Source organism: Narcine bancroftii, chromosome 4 (genome assembly GCF_036971445.1).
Source record: "Narcine bancroftii isolate sNarBan1 chromosome 4, sNarBan1.hap1, whole genome shotgun sequence".
Classification (NCBI taxonomy): Eukaryota; Metazoa; Chordata; class Chondrichthyes; order Torpediniformes; family Narcinidae; genus Narcine; species Narcine bancroftii.
Window position 1 is genome coordinate 11,926,786 of NC_091472.1, and position 23,286 is coordinate 11,950,071.

Here is a 23,286-nt window from a genome sequence, read left to right on the forward strand (position 1 = left end):
GTCCTTTCAGCTTTTGCTTCTGGCCTTTGTACTCTTGTTGAAGTAGAGAGGTGGCTGATTCTAGCACAATTAAGTGAATGAACTATTGTCCAAAGCTGGACTATTGGTCTGAAGAAATGCATTTGAACCCTACCACAACAATAGGGGAACTTAAGTTCAAGTAATCAAATAAATCAATAATGGTGACTATAAACCTACTGAATTGTTATTAAAAACTCACTAATGATCTTCAGGGAAGGAAATCTGCCATATTTACTCAGTTTACCCTGCATGTGACTTCAGACACACAGGGTCATACAACTCTCAAATTCCAATTCCAATTTCTTTCTTGAAGTTACAATTACCTCTACCTCCATTTAAAAAAAAATCCTCAACTCTCTTCTAGTTTTGACCATTTCCATTTTATGCACCCCTGGCTACTGACATTCCTTTCACTGAAAACATTTTCTCCTTATTTCATCAAAACACTTTAAGATTTTTAACATCCTCGAGATACCCCATTCCATTGCTGTGAGCAGAACTGGTTTAGTTCCTCCATACAAGTGTGGAATTCCTGATGCCCTTTGAATAAGTCTCCTCCATACTACTGGCAAAAGTCTAAACTTCATTTCTCATTAGGGTGACTAGAAACAGGGATAATCACCCATAACTTCTTTGTGTGACTTCTAAATCTTTATGATTCAAGCTAAGGATCGCATACATCAATTTAACAATTAAGTTTTTCTATTTTCCATTATCCTTTCATATTGATAATATTGGCACTGTTCATCTGTCAACCTACTCAAAATAAATGGCAGCGCTGCCGGAGCTGCTGCAACAGCACCCTTGCTGTTGGCGTGGACATGGGAGAGCCGGCATGGAGACACAGCGGTGCTCCACAGGGTCCTACCAGCTGGTCGTAATGCCAACATCTCCGTACAGGCTTTAAATGGTGTGTTCAAGTCCCCTTCGAGCTCTCTTAATTTCCTTCTTAAGCTCCTTCCTGGCTTCTATATATTTCTCATGAGCTCTATCTGTTCCCTGCTTCCTATATCTAACATAGGCTTGCTTCTTCCTCTCTACAAGTCACCTTACCTGTTTCTTCATCCATGGTTCCCTTTACTACCATTTTTTCCTTGTCCTAATTGGACAAATCTGTCTTTGGCCTCACTCAATTGGTCCCTTAACTTTCTCCACATTACTTCTGTGTTCTCCCCCTTCAACATCTCTTTCCAATTAATATTCCCTTTTATATGGTTCACCACAACATGGAGGGCCGAAGGGCCTGTACAGGGCTGTAATGTTTTAATGTTTAAAATAACACTCATACAGGCAAACAATACATATGCAGGACAAGTATTTAATCTATACAAATAAATAAATAAATATGGTTTCATGGACAGGACAGTCTCGGAGGGTGAGTGTGAGCAGTTCCTTTGGTTGTTCAACATTTCTCACTGTCCATGGGAAGAAGCTGATCCTCAGCCTGGTGGAGCTGGCTCTGATACCCCTGTATCAGCTGAAAGATGCTGTGTGCAGGGTGGAAGGGGTCCTCAATGATTTTGCATGCCCATCTCAGATAATGATCCTGATAGATCACTTCAATGGAGGGAAGGGAGACTCCAGTGATCCTCTCTGCCATTTTTATGGTCCTGTGGATTGACCTCCGATCCATTTCTCTGTAGCAACTGTACTACATTGTGATGCAGCTGACCTGGATGTTCTCAATAGAGCTCCTATAGAATGGTGGCCTTGCCTGCTTCAGTCTTCTCAGGAAGCACAGTCACTATTGCACCTTTCTGATAAGTGAGGAGATGTTGAGTGTTCACGTAACTACTTAAGTGAACTCCAAGGAACTTGGTGGTCTCCTCTCTCTCTTAACAGAGTTTTTGATGTGTAGTGGAGGGTGGTAATTCCTGGTCCTCCTGAAGTCCATGATCATCTCCTTCGTCTTGACCATTGATGTTCCATCCATAACTCAAAAAGACTGAAGTTATGTAAAACTGATAGGCTTTTATTCACAATAGAATGAAGACACATCCATGCTGGCCAACTGTCCTAAACTGGGCTGTGGGAGGGGCCTCAGGTACAATCAGCCAATGGGTGTGCCCAGGCAGTTAAATATACATACAATACAAACCACATTCACGTTGAGACTCAGGTTGTTACTCTTGCACTATTTAATGAAATTATCCACACTCTGTAGAGCAACTCATCATTGTTGGTGATGAGACTAACGACTGTTGTGTCATCTGCAAACATAATGACACTGTTGGAGCTGGATCTGGTGATGCAGTTGTGGGTCAGTAGCATGAACAGGAGTGGGGGGAGCACATAGCCCTGAGGTGCACTAGCGTTCAGTATGACGGGACTTGACGTTCTGTTACCGACCTGGACAGACTGTGGTCTTTCCATAAGGAAGTCCAGGATCAAGTTACAGAGAGGGGTGTTGAGTCCCAGTGAGGACAGCTTCTCCAACAGCTTCTGAGGAATGATTGTAACAAGTGTTAATGGAGCCAACTGCATTTTCCTTTAAAATCCTGCAAGGTCTGTGCCCAAGATGGTGTCGCCTGTGCTGGGCAGTGGATACGAGGTTTTGCACACTCCGGGAAGCAACGGAACATCACAGGGCACCCGAAACAGGGATAACCCATTGAGAAGAAGAAGCATAGGAGATAGCCCTACAGGACGGTGACCAGAGCAAGGAACCACCAAGGTGCTCAGAGGCTGAAGGACCAACGTAGGCTGCAGGCCGCTGGTGACTTGTGGTCAAAGGCCCCCCCCCCCCCCACCACAGGCTGCGGGCTGCTGGAGACTGCTAATGGGAACCAGGTATCAGAACTGGGATTCATGAGGGTGCTGAGGTCAAGAAGGCTCCGAAGGGCCTTGGGTGCTGAAGGGTTCATAATCGTGCCAGAGGTTTGGATCTGAAGCTCGGGTTCCCAATGGTTTGTGGGAGCACTGGAGGAAAATTAACAGACACTCAGTCTCTGAAGGGGCTCTCTTTGCTGCTCTTTCACTTATCGTTAGGGGTGCCGAGCAATGCTCATGGCAACTCTTTGTTTGCCTTACAGCAGGCAAAAATAAATTTTGTGTAATATTACACATTACATGACAGTAAAATTAATCTTGAATCTACTCAACAAAATACCCCTTGGTCTTACTGATGCATTATTTAGCTCAGCAGGCTATCATCTACTGAGAAGGTTCTACATCTGTGAATCATATTTTCTTTAAGATATTTTGTCAAATCAACTTAACATTGAGAATGACGCATTCTTGACTTTCAGTCATGTATATACGTTCTTCTGTTTGTCTTAACGGTTTCCCTCTGCTTTTCTTGTGGGTCATAAAATTATGGAGATTTCATTTACACTATTACTGTAATAATTCTAAGGTTTAAGCGTCCTTTTATTGCCACGTAATAGTACCTAAAAATGAAATATACATGATATATTTCAACTTTTGTCTGCTCTAAGACAAAAAAAAGAGCTGCCATGAACATTGCCTGGTATCCCTAATGATAAAAAGAGAAGCAAAAAAGAGTCCCTTTGGAGACACTAAGTGTCCACGGATTCACCTCCAGCACACTCCCGCAGCCTCTACAGCCGCACAGACTCCTGTTCAAGCCATTAACAACCTGAACTCCAGATCCAAACCCCTGATACATCAGGAAGCCTTCAGCGCCTCAGGCCCAACGGGAGCCCTTTCTGCACTCAGCACCTTCTGGAATCCCAGTTCCAATACCTGGTACCTATGCGCCGGTTTCCCGCAGACCGCAGCTTGCACGGATCCTGAAACCGCAAGTTACCAGCAGCCCGTAACCTGTGTGGGTCCTTAAGCCGCTAAGTCTATTCTTTCTGAAGAAAACCCTCCAAGGTCCTCTGCCGTGGTCACCTTCCTGATGGATCCCCTTCTCAACAGGGGAGTGTTCTCCTATTTCTGGTCCCCTGTGCTGGTCTGCTGCTTTCCTAGAGTCTGCAATCTCTCAAGGTATGCTGCCCAGCACAAGTGCTGCCATCTTGGGAACAAGCCTCCGTAGTTGCAAGATTTTAAAATAAAACACCTTCAGCTCCTTTATCAAGCCGTTTAAAGCCTGTACAGAACTGTCAGATTTTAGATTTCTTGTCAGAGTACATACATGACATCGCATACAACCTTGAGATTCTTTTTTTTGCGGGTGAGGCAGAATTACCACTTATTGGTGGTGCAAAAAACAACTGTACATAGCGTCTACATGTAAACAAATAAAAAACTGTAAACAGATAATGAATATAAACAAATTGACTGTAAGATACAGAGAGAATTAAAAAAATCAATGAAGTGCACAAGTCAGACTCCTTAAATGAGTCCCTGATTGAGTTTGTTGTTGAGGAGTCTGATGGTGAAGGGGGTAGCAGCTGTTCCTGAACTGATGGTGTGAGTTTTGTGGCACCGACACCTCTTTCTTGATGGCAGCAGTGAGAACAGAGCATGTGGTGTGGTGTGGATCCTTAATGACTACTGCTGCTCTCCGATGGCAGCGTTTCCTGTAAATGTTCTCAATAGTGGGGAGGATTTTGTCTGTGATATCCAGGATTGTGTCCATTACCCTTTGCAAGGCTTTGCGCTCAGGGGCATTGGTATCCACATACCAGACCGTGATGCAGCCAGTCAGCACACTTTCCACCATATATCTGTTGAAATTTGCCAACGTTTCTGGTGTCATACAAAACCTCCGTAAACTCCTGAAGAAGTAGAGGCTTTCTTCATGATGCCATTAGTATGTTGGCTCCAGGAAAGATCTTCTGAGATAGTGACTCCCAAGAACTTAAATTTGCTCATCCTCTCCACCTCTGATCCCCCAATGATCACTGGAATGAAAACCTCTGCCTTTCCCTTCCTGAATTTAACAGTCAGCTCCTTAGTTTCGGTGACATTGAGTGCAACGTTGCTGTTGGTGCACCAATCAACCAAATTTTCAGTCTTCCTCCTGTACGCTGGCTCATCTTTCTTTATACAACCCACTACTGTGATATCGTAGGCAAATTTGTAGATGGTTTTACTGTTCTGTATGCCTAAATTTAAAAGCTTTAAAAAAATTAAATTTAAAATTTAAATTGTCATACCAAGCCACGCAGTCGTAGGTGTAAAGTGAGCAAGGGGCTTAGAATGCAGCCCTGTGGTCCTCCAGTACTGATGGAGATCGTGAAGGAGATGTTCTTACCAATCCTCACTGATTGTGGTCTGGAAGTGAGGAAATCCATGATCCAATTACACAGTGGGGTGTTAAATTGGAGTTTGCTGATCAGTTTTGAGAGGAAGATGGTGTTAAATGTTAGAATAAAAATTGGCCAGTAGGACCCTGCAGAGCAGTGCTGTGTCTCCGCTCCCCATTCTCCCAGGTCCACACAAACTCAGGCAGCAACACCGTTTTTAATTCTATTTTAATTCTCCCCACATTCTCATCAACTCCTTCCAGATTCCACCACTCAATGACATACTAGAGACAATTAACAGTCTCCAGTTAACCCAGCAAACTGTACAAGTTTGACATATGGGAGGAAATCAGAAGAAACCCACAGAGTCACTTGCAAACTTCACACAGACAGCATCCAAGGTTAAGATACTATCTGGAGGCAGGAGGACAACTTAGCACAGTGCTGTCCATTTTCATTTCTCTCTCTCTTTTATTGATTTGTTTTTGACATTGGGCCATTACTGACAGGATCAGTACTTATTTCCCTCCCACAGTTACTGTTGCGATGGTAATGGTGAGACATTTTAAACTGTTAGTGGAAATATGCACACAATACTGTTATGTAGGGAGTGCCAGAGTTTAGACCCGTGACAGTGAATGAGCAGCAATATATTTTCAAGTCAAAGTGGTGTGCTACTTCAGGGTAGCTATTATTGAGAGGTGTTCCCATGTACCCAAAACTTTTGCCTTTCTTCAGGATGCAGGTTTGGAAGGTGTAATTGGAGTAACCCAGGCTGCAAACTACAGTGTGACACACACAGGAATCACTATGAGCCACAGGCGAGCAAATTTAAATTCCAAGGAGTCACTATTTCAGAGGACCTTTCCTGAAACCAACACATGAATGTCATCATGGAAAAAGCACGTCAGCGCCTCTACTTTCTCAGGAGTTTGCCAAGGTTTGGTATGACATCAGAAATCCTGCAAATTTCTACAGATGTGTGGTGGAAAGTGTGCTGACCAGCTGCATCATGTCTGATATGGGGGCACCAATACCTCTGAGCGGAAAGCACTGCAAAAGGTAGTGGACACAGCCCAGTATATCACAGGAAAAACTCTCCCCACCATCGAGATAGTCTACATGGAATGCTGCCATCGGAGAGTGGCAGCAATCATCAAGGATCCACACCACCCAAGACATGTTCTATTCTCACTGCTGCCATCAGGAAAGAGGTATAGGTGCCACGAGACTCATACCACCAGTTTCCCCTCCACCATCAGTCTCTTAAACATCAAACCCGATCAGAGATAATTTAAGGACTCCTATTTTGCACATTATTTATTATTGAATATTTATTTTCTGTATTGCACAGGTATTTTTAGACATACAGGCCCTACCAGCCCATGAGCCTGTGCAGCCCAATTATACCCAATTGACCTGCACCCCTGGTACGTTTTGAAGGAGGGGAGGAAACCGGAGCTTGTTTGTGCTGCCTTCTTTTTCACCATTTTCTCTTTTCTTGAGTATAGTATTTTTTTGCACCATCTGTAGAAATTCTGTCTGACCCGCAGGAGAAAGAATCTCAGGGTTGTATGTGACGCCATGTGCGTACTCTGAAAATAAATCTGAACTTTGAACCTTTGAATTTTGAATCAGATGTCAAATTACAGGCTATGACAGTTCAAAATTAAAGTTAATCCGTGGGTTGCTTAATTTGTTTAATTTCTTTAATTGAAAGTATAGTTTTTTTATATAATTTTTTTATTTTTCACACCATAAATCACAATAGCCATGATAGACACTTTTTCTTTTCCACACATTTACAGTGACTTTTTCTCCCTCTTTGAGGTAAACTGCACAATCATTATCAGGGAGCCTGCCTGTTGTCTTTAAGGGTGAACTGTAGGTTATATAAACAATGTATGAAGTGCTGCGTAAACAGTAATGAACACTGTAAGGGCAGTGTTTGCAAAATCAGCACTCAGTCTTAATCATTCAGTTCAGTATGCAAAGCAACAGCCCGTGGGATAAAAAGAAAGAGATTAACTCAGATTTACAGTCCAAGGAAAATGACAAAAAAGCAAAAACAACAATGCGCCAGGAATAATAGTTCAATTTAAACATGACTTCCTTCAGGCACCAACCAATTTTATCTTCCACAGGCATTCTGTAGTTTACCCAGCATGAAGGGGTTTCATGGCAGAGACCATCTTCACTCATTAAATGCAAATGTGTATTTCAGGGGTCACTGGATAATATTCAGGAGTACCAACTCTGGATGACTTCTTATCAGCCCATCAGAATAGCTGCCAAAACCATGAATATTTCTCCTGTATATTTGTGAAGAAACATTTCTTGTGGGTATTCCTGAGAAAGGATTTCAGTCCAAAACTTTGACTGTGAATAAAAATGGTGGCGTTGCCGGAGCTGCTGTAACGGTAGCGCTCCTCCTGCTGTGGGCCCGCAGAGAATGGGAAGTGGAGTCACAGCACTCTCAAGGGGTCCAACTGGTCTGTCTTCAAAAGGCCTGTAGATGGTTTTACTTAAAAATTTCTGCAACTACGAGATCTACGCCCAATATAATCGGCAAGAGAATTGAGGGGTTGCAGATTCCAGGGAAGCAGAATGTGAGGAGATCACCTCCCATTTGAGAAGGAGAAGTAGAACAGATGGCCCACGGGATGGTGGCCACAGCTGCAGACCAATGAGGGGTTCTGAAGCTGAAGAACACATAGGTGGCGGGCTGCTGGCGACTGTGGATGAGGGATTCACACCGGGCTGCAGACCGCTGGAGGGAGACTGGTTCGAGACTGGCTGAAGGGGTATCAGGTATTGGAACTAGGATACAAAAGGATGCTGAAAGCACTGAAGGTTTCCCTAATCGTGTCGGAGGTTCGGATCTGGAGCTCGGGCTGCTGATGGTTTGGAATGGACTCTATGTGGCTGCAGGAGCACTGGAGGCAAATGCACGGATACTTGGTGACTCTGAGGGGACTCTCTTTTGCTTCTATTTCTCTGACTGTAAGAGGCGCTTCAGGCAATTTCCATCGATGGCGAAAAACAAATTTCATGTAATATTGCACTGTCTTTATTACATGACAATACATTGAATCTTGAAGAGCCTCCAGCATTTTGTATGTTGCTTTAAATGTTGGCATTTCATTCTGGGTTGGACACCATTGGAAAAGATGCAGTATCTGGTATGTTATAAGGCAGTGACTGGTTAAGAAATCTTCTGGTCTACTCATGCTATGACAAATTATGCATATTGTGAAGAATATCTTAGCATTCATTAATTATAAAATGGTAGTGGAAGCACCAAGTCCAATGGAAATGAAACTGCAGACAATTTGTCATAAAGATAGAAAATGCTGCAAATACGAGGGAGTTTTACATCAGCATCAAAAATTTCAAGTACAGGCCCTTAACTATTCAAATGAATTTTTTTCTGAATATATATAAATACACACACACACACACACACACACACACACACACACACGCACACGCACATGCACACGCACACTCACGCACACACGCACACACACGCGCGCGCGCACACACACACGCACACACACGCGCGCGCGCACACACGTGCACACACACACACGCACGCACGCACACGCACACACACGCGTACACACACACATACACACACACACACACACACACACACACACACACACACACACACTCACACACACACACACTCACACACACATTGGCATTGTTTAATAACAAAACACAAAGTAAATAAATGTTATTTCAAAAGGAAATTGGGAGATTAAAACACATTTGGAGAGGCACATGGACAGGGAAGGTTTAGAGATACAGTACATGGGGCAAATACAGAAAAATAGCACTAGCTCAAATAGACAAGTTGGTTGGTATGAACTAGTTGAGTTGAAGGGTCTGCTTTCATGCTGTATAATTCTGTGTTCATGAGGAAAACTAAGTCAGAAGACACTTTATTTTAATCACAGTGGCTTATGTTAGATTAGAATTGTTCTAATAAAGAATGCCATCACAAAGGTACATGATGAAGATTAGATGCGCTGCTTGCATCTTAAGCATTCATGGATGTAGAATGACTTGCCTGGACTCATCCAGGGGTGTTACTACTATTCAAATGTTCTTCTGGTCAGCTTGCCATCTTCCACTTTTCTGGGGCTGCACAGTAGGTGTAGTGGTTAGCGCAACACTGGTACAATGCCACCGACCTGGATTTGAATCCGACGGTGTCTGTAAGGAATTTGTACATTCTCCTGTGTCTGCGTGTGATTCCTCCAGGTGTTCTAGTTTCCTCCCACCCTTCAAAACATATGAGGGTTGTAGGTTGATTGGGTGTATTTGGGAGGCACGGGCTCATGGGCCGGAAGGGCCTGTTGCCATGCTGAATGTCTAAACATTTAAGAAATGATTAAATGTGAAGTTCTGACTGTATCCTGAGTTACACCATCCAATCCCTCAATCCATTCCAGCTCTTCATTGTTTACACTGACACTTTCTCTCAGTTCATCAAAGTTACAGCTGTAAAAATATCCATAGTTTCCAAGATATTGCCTCCACTTCCCTCTAATAACACTGGACAATGAAGATTTTGCTTCCATAACACTTCTGAGTGTATTTTATGGATCATGGACAGTTGATCACAAAAATCAACTAAAAATGTTCCTGTCACATGCTGTTTTTAGATACAACCTATTTTGTAATTTCCTGTCATATTTTAAGTCAACTAGTATATTTCCCACAAAGCAAGATATTTTGGTCAGTCCTGGGCATGCACTCAGTGCAAATTTTGCCTTAGGCCTGGGCATGCTTTGTCAGGATTGATCCAAAAAGGCTACAAAAGTAGCTCACATGTCCAGATGCTGTGCATTACATTGATGTAGACTGAACATATATTGATGCACATGTTTTTCAGGCAATAGCATAGTGAGTGCACTTAACAATAGTTTTTATTGTCTTCAGGAAGATTCAATATAGCAGAAGTGTCTCATTAATGTTACAACAGCTGTGATACATTTTGTTTCATTTATGCCCAGTATGCTAAATAAAAGTTCATTTAATGTTTCTCCAATTTCCTATGTGATACAACAAATCTGAAATTATCTTTGAACTCAGCTTGAAGTTGTCTATCATAATCCCCAATTTGTTTTTCAGGAAACAGAGCTTTTGAAAAGAAATTGTTGTCCAATGGAAGTGATCCTCAACCAGTCCTCAAATATTTGAGATGTTTCTGATCCTCCAAGAAAAGCCTGGCATGCACCCATGATTTCAGTTCCTTCACGGCTGAAGGACATTCCTTCAACTGCCCAAGCCCTGAAATCTGTGATTCCCAACACTTCCACTCTCGAAACCACACCTTAAACTTTACTTCTTTAAAATCTCTGTGGTTTTTCTAGATTTGAGTGTTATATAAATGCAAGAGGTTGTTGCTAAAGGTGCCATACTTATTGTACAGTTGGTTTAAGCTCCTATGTCTATGCAGAAGAACAGAAAGATGTTTACATCACACTAGAGAGAATCTGCAGCTGCTCTATTAATTTTTACAAATGTAGTTGTCCATTCCAGCAACCACTGGACACTGGATATGTTCTGTCTCAGTGCATAATCCCAAAGGCAATTCACAACCTCCTTGGATTTCTGCCTCAATGGGTTGCAGATGAAGAGCCAACCAGCACAACCAAGGCTGAGATAGACAGATTTCTGGACTACTGGGGAATTTTTAGTGTGACAGTTAGTGCAATGCTGTTGCAGTGCCCGCAACCCGGGTTTGAATCCAGCACTGTCTGTGAAATGTTTGTACATCTCCCTGTGGATTTCCTCAGCCTGATCCTATTTCCTTCCACCTGTCAAAATGTACAGGGTTGGTAGGTTAATTGGATGTAAATGGGCAACATAGGTTTCATGGGCTGTAAGGGCTTTCTACCGTGCTAAAGTTGTGGGGATTTGGAAGGGAAGTGCTGAGTGAAGATGAGACCAGCCATAATCTAATTAAATGGCAGCACTGTGACCAGAGGATCTCCTGCTCTCTCTGGCGCTCCTTCCTTGTTCTGGTATGAGGAACAACACTGTTTCAGGCTGTTTCCAAGATCAAACTCTCATATTGTAAACAATGTAAAGATGCCCTTCCAAAAAATTAACGATTTTATTTACATGGCATACCTTGTACCTTGAAGCGCTTTACAAATTATTATCTGAGCAGCAGAGTCTATTGTCAGAACAAATCAGGCATCCATTCTGATAGCTGGGTGAGCAGTAGCAGTTACATCTTCCTGCATGGGTCACACACTGAGAGAATTGGCCATGCTTTGTCAGGTCATGCCATCGAATCCTCACCCTTGATCAGAACAGATGTTCAAAGGATTGCATTTCCCTGTGTCAGCTGTAAAGATTTACAGATTGCCCGGAATAGATTCCAATCAATGGAGAAAGTAGAAGGAAGAGAAAGTACAGCAAACAGCAATCTTCACAGAATATCCACCATTCATAAAGGTGAAGCTTGTCCACAGCTGACTCTTTATCTTGTTGCGGTTTTCTGCTGTACTGGTTAAACTATGAGAGAGTTTTCTGAGCGAAGATTGATCTTACTCCCAGCTGGGCTAGATAGTGTAACTTTTTATTAATGAATGTTTGACCACATTGGTTTGGAGTGGGATTCAACAATTCCTGTGTGAAATAACAATTGGAAGTAAGGGAGGAAATTGAAAACAGCGTGGCTCTAATCTCACATGTAGGCTAGCTGTCAGCTCAATTTACATGTTTCAGTACACAGTAAGAATCAAATGGAATTGTCCGTTGCTGGAGGATCCTGTCAGTGTAGTTTGGGGATTCAAACATGCAGATCATACAACACGTGAAAGAAACTGTGCATCACTCACCCAATGAGGCTTTGATCATCGAATAGAGCAACCGTACACACACGCACGCACACACACACACACACACACACACACACACACACACAGACAGACAGACAGACAGACACACACACACACACACACACACACACACACACACACACACACACACACACACACACACACACACACACACACACACACACACACGGTAAAACATAGGAAGTAGGAACAGGAGTAGGCCAAAAATGGCCCATCGAGCCATTCAATACGATCATGGCTGACCTAATGCACCGATGTCTTTTTTCTATTGGGTATAATGGAGACACGAATGGATTAATAAAGAATTTAATCCCATGTGATTCTAGATCAGAATTGAAAGATGTGAGAGGGACCTGGAGGGCAGCTTTTTCACAATGAAGAATGGTGAGTATGTAGGAAGCTACAATAGGAAGTGATAGTGGTATAATTATGACATTTTAAAGACATTTAGACAGATTCGTGACTAGGCAAAGTTTAGAGGGATAGAGGCCAAATGCAGGCAGATGGGGCTAGGCAACGTGGTTGTCATGGATGAGTTGGGATGAAGGGCCTGCTTTTGTGCTCGGAAACTATGCGACTATAACTTGACGATTGACATGAAAGAGTCCAGTTGAGCCTGATCTTGAATGTAATGTTCTTAGATTGTGCTGAAGGTGGGACTTCAACACTCCAGCCAGGATTGAGAAGCTGAGTGGATACAATGGGAATCATCCTTCCTAGCTGTCTTCCTGAGATCTAGAACATGCTTTGTCTATATAAACTCGGTTCTTCAGAGGCACTTGTCCATACCATAATCTCATTATTTTGACATAAAGTTTGATAGCATGGTTGTCTGAAATGAAAAACACACCACCAACAACTTTTAGTTACAAAATGTACCTTGAATTGGGTAAAATGTCCCAAGATTTCAGCAGCGAATTTCCTGGTATAAAATATTATCAATTCACGGAGCAAATCTGTATCTGAAGTTACTAATGAATTGTTAACTATCTCACCTTGGAGGAAGCACCTGCAATTGTTAATGACACTGGCATAATTATATGCTATTTCCCAACTCAATACATGCATTCAATTTCCATATGTTAATGAAAGATATTTGCATAAATCTATACTTCAAACAAAAGATTGGTCGGCAATCTCTCTGTGTTCCCATGGTAGAAATAGTTAGAATGATTTGATGCCAATATTCAGATTATCCCAATATTGTAGTCAACAATTTTCTCTCTGCTACTGTTTTCAAAAGTAAGTCTATAGCCAGGTTCATCATAGGCTCTGACCTCTCATCCACTGAGAATTTCCATGAGAGGTGCTGTCTCAAGAGGCAGCCAACATCATAAAGGACCTCCATCACCCTAGTCACAACTTCTCACTGCTACCATCAGGCAAAAGGTACAGAGGTCTGAAGTCCACCATCTCGAGGTTCAAAATATTTTTTTCAACAGCTATCAGGCTCTTGAATCTCCCTTTCTTACACTAATCATGGACTGCTCTGAGACCTCAATAGGATTGTCCACACTATTGCGATCAACAAAAACTCAGTCAAATTTGTAAGATATGATTTCCTATGTTCAAAGCCATGCTGACCATTCTTAATTAGACCTTGCCTTTCCAAATGCAGATGGATCCTGTCCGTCAAAATCCCCTCCAGAAACTTTCCTACCATTAAGCTCACTGATCTGCAGTTTACTGCCTTGTCCTTGCAGCCCTTCTTAAAAAAAGAGACACATTCGCTATTCCCCAGTCTTCCAGAACCTCACTTGTGGCTGAGGAAGATTAAAAAAATGTCTGCCAGGATTGTGGCATTTTCTTCCCTTCGATAATCAGTCAGGCCCTGGAGTTTTATTCATCTTTTGTGCCTCAGGTCCACTAACATCTCCTTTTTCATAATGTCAATGTTTCAGTACATCACTGTTCTCTACCTTAATTTCCTCTGCCTCCGTGACCTTTACCACGGGATATGGGATTCAAACTCATGTCTCTGGATCAATGGACTTAGTCCAGTGATTACCCACTTCACTACCATATGCCATACTCAGATGTGTTTTCAACACCCATCACCCTTTTCCTAAATGGTTAATTTCTTTGTGTGAACCGAGGTGATGAATTCTAGGAGGCATCTCAGCTAGTTTACACAATGTTCTCATTCATGCAGACTTCCACTCAGGGTTCACTGGCTCAAGACTTGGATCACAGCCAAATTTCTCTTGTTGTTAATCTAGCTGTGCAATGGCAAAGCAAGAGGTGGGGCTAAGTGGCTTCCCACTGCAATCACAAATTAAAGTGGGTGAAAGCCCAACAAAGGAACAATGCAATGGGAACAATTATGTGGATGTCTAATATTTTGCAACTTCAGTGTACATTATATTGACCACATTGATTGGGATCCCCATACAGTTAGAGGGCTGGATGGGCTAGAGTTCGTTAAATGTGTTCAAGACTGTTTTCTGAATCAATTAGTAGAAGAACCGACTTGGGACAGTGTAATACTGGATCTCCTGTTAGGGAATGAGCTAGGTCAGGTATCAGACCTGATACCTGATGTTGGAGATCCAAATGGGTCTAGTGATCATAATTCTGTTAGTTTTTAGGTAGTTTTAGGGAAGAGCAAGGAGGGGCCTAAAGTTGAGGTTCTGGATTGGAGAAGAGGAAATTTCGAAGGAATAAGAAGGGATTTGGGGAGTATTGAGTGCGACAGGATATTTTCAGGTGAGGGTGTAAATGAAAAATGGAGGATATTCAAAAAAGAGATTTTGAGGGTACAGAGTAGTTTTGTCCCAGTGAGGATCAAAGGAAAGGCTGGAAGTCATAGGGAGGCTTGGTTTTCGAGGAATATTGGAAATTTGGTTAAGAGAAAAAGGGAGGTGTACAAGAGGTATAAAGAACAGGGAGCTGACAATTTGAAGGAGGACTACAAGGAGTGTAGAAGGAATCTTAAGAAAGAAATTAGAAAGGCCAAAAAAAGGCACAAAGAGGCTTTGGCAGACAGAGTAAAAATAAATCCAAAGGGTTTCTATAAGTACATTAAAAGTAAAAGATTAGTGAGGGATAAAATTGGACCCCTTGTAGATAGTGAGAGTAGGCTGAGTGAGAAGTCAGAGGAAATGGGGGAAATTCTGAATGATTTCTTTGCCTCGGTATTCACTAGGGAAAAAAAATTGAACCAGTTGAGGTTAAAAAAAATAGTGGGGAGTTAATGAAGCATATAAGGATAACCGAGGAGGTAGTGATGGCTGTGTTGAAAAAGATAAAGGTGGATAAATCTCCGGGACCGGACAAAATATTCCCAAGGACACTCAGGAAGGCTAGTGGACAGATAGTGGGGCCATTAACAGAGATAGTTTTAACAGGATGTCACTGGCCACGGGCGTAGTGCCAAAGGATTGGAGGGTGGCACATATGGTTCCGCTGTTTAAGAAAGGGTCCAAATGTAAACCTGGGAATTATAGGCCCGTGAGTCTGACATCTGTGGTGGGCAAGTTGATGGAAAGTGTTCTACAAATATTTGGAGGTACAGGGATTGCTAGGGAGTAATCAGCATGGTTTTGTCAGGGGTAGATCATGCTTGACAAATCTGATTGAGTTTTTCGAGGGGGTTACAAAAAAGGTTGATGAAGGGAAAGCTGTGGATGTTGTCTATTTAGACTTTAGTAAAGCTTTTGACAAAGTTCCCCACAGGAGGTTAGGAAAAAAGGTGGAGGTATTAGGTATAAATGAGGAGGTAGTGAAAAGGATTCAGCAATGGTTGGATGGGAGGTGTCAGAGAGTAGTGGTAGAAAATTGTTTGTCCAATTGGAGGTTGGTGATTAGTGGAGTTCCTCAGGGATCGGTCCTGGGTCCACTATTGTTTGTTATATATATTAACGATCTGGAAGTAGGGGTGGAGAATTGAATAAGCAAGTTTGCGGATGATACAAAGGTTGGTGGTGTTGTGGACAGTGAGGAAGATTACCGTAGATTAAAAGGTGATTTAGGAAGACTGGAGGTGTGGGCTGAGAAATGGCTGATGGAATTTAATACAGATAAGTGTGAGGTGTTACATTTTGGAAAGGCAAATCTAAATAGGTCATATGCATTAAATGGTAGGCTATTGAGATGTGCAGAGCAACAAAGGGATTTAGGAGTTGTGGTAAATAGTACCCTCAAGGCTGATACTCAGGTAGATGGTGTGGTGAAGAAGGCATTTGGAATGTTGGCCTTCATAAATCGGAGTATTGAATTCAAGAGTAGGGAGGTTATGATGAAATTGTACAAGGCATTGGTGAGGCCAAATTTGGAGTACTGTGTACAGTTTTGGTCACCAAATTATAGGAAAGATATAAACAAAATAGAGAGAGTGCAGAGAAGGTTCACGAGAATGTTGACAGGATTTCAAGGTTTGGGTTACAGGGAGAGGTTGTGCAGACTGGGGCTTTTTTCTCTGGAGCGTAGAAGATTGAGAGGGGACTTGATAGAGGTGTTTAAGATTTTAAAAGGGACAGACAGAGTAAACGTGGATATGCTTTTTCAATTAAGAGTGGGGGAGATTCAAACTAGAGGCCATGGTTTAAGATTGAAGGGGGAAAATTATAAGGAGAACATGAGGGAAAATTTCTTTATGCAAAGGGTGGTAGGGATGTAGAATGAGCTTCCGATAGATGTGGTCAAGGCAGGATCATTGGTTACATTTAAGGAAAGACTGGATAGTTACATGGATAGGAGAGGACTGGAGGGGTATGGACCGGGTGCTGGTCAGTGGGACTAGGAGGGTGGGGATTTGTTACAGCATGGACTAGTAGGGCCGAACTGGCCTGTTCTGTGCTGTAAGTGGTTATATGGTTATATTCCACAACTCTTAGAACAAACAGTATTGGTGATTTAGATGCTTCAAATAAATATATCATGTCTACCTTCCACGAACATCACAATATCTGAATATAGCTCGTCATTTTCAGCTGGTTTTGTTGACCTTCCAAACCCAGCCTCTCTCCAAGGACAAGAATTAAGCATTTATAAGAAGCTGTCATTTATCCTCCAATTGACCTCTGAATCTGCAGATTCCCATCACCTCCCTTTGGGGAGAAAGAATTACCCATCCTCAAACTGCTTTTTCATATGAACAACACAATAGATGACCAAGTAAGATACACATGCTGGAGAAACTCAGCTGGTCAAACAGTGTACTTTATAAAGCAAAGATAAAGATACATAACCAATGTTTCAGGCTTGAGGCCTTCATCAAGGTGTAGCTTTTATCTAATTATAACTCTTAAATAACACTATTTCTCCAGTTTATTTTTGAAACACATTTCAATAGGAATTAAATGCAATATTAACAATACAGAGCATCTTGATCATTCAGTTGACCATTGTGAAACTGACCCAGAGAGGGCAAGATACTCCCAACCTGCACTATTAACTGATTAATCAGCGCTTTTAGAACTGTACGCTAGCACAATTGGCATGATACTCCTGAGAAGAACCCTGCATTAAATGATTCAATAATCAAGAAAAATCTCAAGGACCTAACTTGACAACTGACCTCTGAATATGGAGGGAGATGTCAAGTCATCATCCCCCACTTTGTATCAGTTCTGATCTTTGATCCCTTCATCCTGAGAGACCCTTCCCTCTCAAGCCACCCAGATCCCAATCTTCCAATACTTGCATCTGATTTGACAGTCTCATTGAGGCAATAAACTCTCTAAATTCCTGAAAGCAAAAGACACAACTGCATCAATTTATAAAACAATGGAACGTTCTTTCCTAAAACAAAATAACAGCAAATGATTGTGGATCTGTCGTAATAATTAAACGGAAATTTAAAATCAAACTCAGCCTCTCACTAATAGTTTTAATCAGAACTGATAATTATTGTTGCAGGGTGAGATCACAGAAGGTCTTGCCAAATGCTAAACATTAAACAAAATAAATAAATCATCCGCATGCATTTTTGGCTGTAAATGCCAGATCAGCAGTTACTTACCCAGAAGAGAAAACTGAAGAAAAATAGGTAATACTTAATCCAGGGGTTAATAAATGTAATATTTTCACCTCTGTTCAGCCTTCTTTCAATGTCCATTGTGGAAATTCAACAGCTGCAAAAATAAACGTGTATCAGAAGAGGAAATTAGAAGGGAGCCTGCCAGAAGATAAACGATACAGAATTAATGTCAGCAGACTTCTGGCTTGGTGTTCCAGTGATATGTGTGTGTGTGTGTGTGTGTGTGTGTGTGTGTGTGTGTGTGTGTGTGTGTGTGTGTGTGTGTGTGTGTGTGTGTGTGTGTGTGTGTGTGTGTGTGTGTGTGTGTGTGTGTGTGTGTGTGTGTGTGTGTGTGTGTGTGTGCGAGTCTATGTGCGTGCTTGTGTGAAATGAGCCTGCCTGCTACTGAACACTACGACTTGCCCTGTGCCTTCAGTTGGTTCTGTACCATAAATAGATACGTTTTCTTATCAGCCAAACCCTTGCAGCTCAGACACAACATGAGCTGGAATACTGATTCAGCATCAGAAGGAGAATATTTGGCACTGGAATGCACAGCACTGATTCAGTGACTACAATTGAATTTGTTAATTACTGAACTCAATGGTGTTAAAACCAAAATTTGCATTTGTGTCCTTGATCTCTATTCCTATGACCTTCAGCAAGGTTATCACATCCCCATGTAGAATATTTTAAGCTATATTTTGAACATTCACTGAATACGAGGATATTTTGTGCTTCACAAAGATGTTGAGTCACCTTTAAAAATTTGCATTATTTTAGCCACCTTGTCCTAATTTTAAAACTAATATGACCTGATTGAAAATTGTAGTACTGCTATCTGGGGTCTGATATTACATTAATCACTGGATTTAACATAAAAAAATTAGGGTGATCCTTTCAAATGAATATTCCAGACTATTCACTAAAGCAAAACCAGAAAGTTTTGGATTACTCAGCAGGTCAGGCAGCATCTGTGGAGGGAAAAAGAGTTAAATATGATCCTTCATCAGAATTGGACAAGTGTGCAGAGATAACAGCACAGTGCCAGTGGGCCACAGTAGCTTGGCTGGTAGGGTCAATGCCTCACAGCTACTGCAATATGGGTTCAATCCTGATCTCAGGGGCCGTCTGCGCACATTCTCCCTGGGACCACGTGGGTCATCCCTGGATGCGCCACTTTCTTCCCATATCCCAAGGACATGTGAGTTGGTGGCTTAATTGGCTGTTATAAATTACTAGGCAGTTGGTAGAATCTGGGGGGGGGGGGGAGAGTTGATGGGAATGTAGGGAGAGTAAAATGGGATTAGTATAAAGGGGTGCTGATGGTTGGCACAGACTTTATGAAGTAAAGGGTCACATTACTCTATAACTCTAAATATGTTTTGCATTGCAAAGAAGTGGAAGGGTGGTATGCTCAAAAGAGTGCAGGAAGTTGGAAACTGGTGCTTTCAGTGTTGAATGAATCATCGGAGGGAGAGAGAAACTGCATATCCTTGCATACCAGTGTTTGAAGTCACACATGCAGATGCAAAAGAATGCAAGATATTTTGCCCTTCATGGCAAGAGATTTTGAGCAAGATATCTTGCAACAATTATGCAGGGTCTTGGTGGTTTATCATGCAGCTTTGGTCTAAAGGATTTACCTGCCAGAAAAGGAGCACAACAAAGGTCTAGGATGAAGCACATTGGATGCAAGGATGATGTATCCCCCAGCTGTGGTGGTCTAAGTCAAAGCTGCACTTTTAAGGATCATTTCTATGGTCCTTTTGGCTGAGATCAAGTGTAGTATACATTTGCCTAATCAATTGGATTTCTGAAGACCTGCACCTATATAGAAGAGAAGGAGGATATGCAAGAGGAAGTGGTGTCGGAAATGAGTTGAGCTAATAACACAGAGGTGAATCCATACTGATAGGAAGGCAATCTAATACCTCTTTCCAACATTAATCCATTGCCACTAGACTCATGAGGATGACTTCAGCAAGTTTCTCCAGAGGACAAGACATCCACATCACGGCAGGGAGACAGTGAAGGACAAGAGCAAGGGGAACCCCTGCATCTTGGACCTTTTTATCAAAAACCCCAAGTTTGAAGTGAAGGACGTGCTGTTTCCAGGATTTCCCAGGATATGGGTTACTCTGATGTTACCTTCAAGAACCCAGCAGGATGGCAGAAGATGATCCAAGAAAAGGGCAACAGACACCACTCCCACCTCTAAAGGTTTAGCTGCTCTTGCCTCTTCCAACACAGAAGGGACATTTGATAGCGGTGCTCATGTTTAAACCACATGTGTCAATCATGGATGTGCTCACCTTCCTGGCTTGTTACAATGAGGGGGAAGGGAACTATATGGACATCAAAGCCCCATTTGAAATCTGGTCCAGCAAGCAGCAAGTGAATTTATAAATTTAGACGTACAGCCCAGTAACAGGCCCACAAGTCTGTGCTGCCCAATTTACACCCAATAAACCCCCGGTACATTTCGAATGGTGGGAGGAAACTGGAGTCCCCAGGGAAAAGCCATGCAGAGACATGGGGAGAACGTACAAACTCCTTACAGACAGCATTGATTCGAACCTTAGTCCCGATCATTGGTCCTGTAAAGACATTGCGCTGACTGCTACGCCAATCATGCTGCTCTTAAGGGGGAGCTGAGAATGGACAACAAGGGTGCATTCATCGACCCACCACAATGTTCACACTAGACAGCCCAGCATGTTACAGAATTGCAGCAGACCTGGGCATGTGGCAGCTCCATATAGCACAGTCATCTGCAAGAATTGCAAAGAAGGACACCAGACTAAGAATTGTGTGGAAAGCAAGTGCTGCAATTTGTGGGGGGAAAAGCAGGCCTGCCTGAAACATGTCTGCACCTACACACAGGCTATAAGAGGATGAGCTGCCAACTTCACCAGCCCCCCCAACCTTCAACCTTGTCTGTGTCTGAGACCCCACAAGAGATTGAAATTAGGCAGAGCAAGGAGACCCAAACACATCCAGTTTCAGCTCTCAAACTCCAGCCATGGGTACTAAGGCCCCTTCTTAAGAGGCAGTCAATGGAGGAGGGTGCTGTGGAGGGAAGGGAAGTGGCAGACTGTCAAAAATCAAAAAAAACCTCAACATGCATCAAGAAAATAAATGGCAAACGACACCCCGACAAATACAAAGGAAAGGGTGAGATCACAGACAGGTGACAGTGAACTCACCTCTTTGAGGATCAAGCATGCATGCATGGTCGTCAAACAGAGACCTGCCAAGATGGGGTTAAGGGGGAAACAATGGGAAGATCATTAGGGCAGAAACAGACCTATCGTTCCCCCAACTCTGGAACACTTGGAGCAATGTTTCCATCCCCTCCTCCAGCTAAAGAGACTGGGAGCAGTGTTCTCACAACCCCCCTCTCCCTCCACTCCACACCAGGAAACTGGGAGCACTGTTCTCCTACCCCCTCCCCCAGCTCCGGGAGACCGGGAGCAATGTTTCTCTCTCTCCCCTGCTCCAAGAGACTGGGAGCAGTGTCGAGACTGTGCCCCCCTGCTCTGGGAGATCAGGAGCAGTGTCAAGACTGTGCCCCCCCCCCCCCACTTCACATGAGACTAGGAGCATTTGAGACCACCTCCCACCTCCCGCTTTGGGAGATCAGGAGCAGGTCAAATCAGAGACAAAGGAATTTCTCTAACACCAGAAAGACCAGCAGCAATTTCTTCTTCTGCAGTTGAGGGGGTGGATGTGGCTAGGAACTCCAAGCGGTGAAGAGCCAGCAAGCCTAATTCTTTGCCTTGGAATCCTCCAGGAATGATCTTATGGTACAGAGTCCCCACAGTGGAGCAGGATGAAGCTTGCTCATACTATTTCTTCTTCCAAAAGGTTCAGAGGGGGAGTTCTGTTATCAATAACCTTGAGGAAGATGACAGGTCAGTAATATCCTCACAGACAGTATATATTTTTATGCCTGTCTGTGTAGCAGTAAGGCCACAGATAGTATAGGCTCCCAAAACTTCCTGTCCTCTATCATAGAAGTCTTAGATGACAGCAAGTCGGGGAATCTGGACCAGCCATTGACCCTGGAGGAGCTGGCTGATTCAGGATCAGGATCTATTGTCATGAACAAGTCAGGAAATTCGGTGTTATCGGCAGCGTCATAGTGCAAACGTATATATTATAACCATCTTACAATATTACTATAAAAATAAAATAAATAATAACAATAACAGTCCATGAAAAGTAAGGCAGTGTCTATGGTTCATTGATTATTCAGGAATCTGATGGCAGCAGGGAAGAAGATGTCCTTGTGCCGCTGAGGGCTCATCTTTAGGTTCCTGTACCTTTTTCCCCAATGGTAGCAAAATGAAGAGGCCATGACCTGGGTGGTGGGGGTCTTTGAGGATAGAGACTGCTTTTTTAAGACACCACCTCATGTAGATGTCCTCGATGGAGTGAAGTCTGGTGCCTGTGATGTCGCAGGCTGAGTTAACAACACTAGAATTTATTCTTGTCCAGAGAGTTGGTGCTTCCAATACCAAGCTGTGATGCAACCAGCCAGAATGCTCGCCACGGTACACCTGTAGAAGTTTATGAGAGTCTTCGGTGACATAACGAATCTCCTCAGACACCTCACAAAGCAAGCCTTCTTTGTGATTGTATCAATGTGGAGGTTCCAGGACAAATCCTCTGAGATGTTGACATCCAGGAATTTGAAGTACTTGACCCTCTCTACTATTGAGTCCTCAATATGGACTGGGATGTGTTCCCCTGACTTCCTCCTGAAGTCCACACTCATCTCCTTGGTTTTGCTAATGTTGAGCGCAAGGTTGTGGTCATTATACTATTCAACGAGCTGATCTATCTCCCTCCTGTACACGTCCTCATTGTTGTCTGTGATTCTGTCAACAACTGTGGTGCCATCAGCAAACTTGTAGATGGCAATGGAATTGTGCCTGGCCACACAGTCTTGGGTGTATAATGAGTAGAGCAGTAGGCTAAGCACGCATCCTTGGGGTGTCCCTGTGTTGATGATCAGTGAGGAGGAGACATTGTTTCCAATTCGTACTGAGTGTGGTCTTCCAATGAGAAAGTCAAGGATCCAGTTGCACAGAAGGGTACGTGTGAGTGTGAGTGGAATAAAACTCCTGGAAGCGATGGGAGTTGTGCACGGCTCAGTGGAACTGGGTAGGCCAGACCTGCCGGAAGTGTTTGACACTTTCATTCTGGCTAGTAGCATGTCAGGTATCCTCACCCTCATCTACAACCAAAAGAGGGA

The 23,286-nt window shown here is 42.9% G+C and overlaps 1 protein-coding gene across 1 annotated transcript in view; it reads right to left on the reverse strand.

Annotated features, from left to right (window-relative positions):
* The window catches only part of LOC138760321 (tetraspanin-33-like), a 118,849-nt gene that overhangs the window by 67,473 nt on the left and 28,090 nt on the right, over positions 1-23,286 (reverse strand). Inside the window, exon 2 of the mRNA XM_069930759.1 lies at positions 18,027-18,138. Within this exon, the coding sequence (XP_069786860.1) occupies positions 18,027-18,122 (96 nt within the window). The 5' untranslated portion in view covers positions 18,123-18,138. The remainder of the gene's footprint in view (positions 1-18,026; positions 18,139-23,286) is intronic.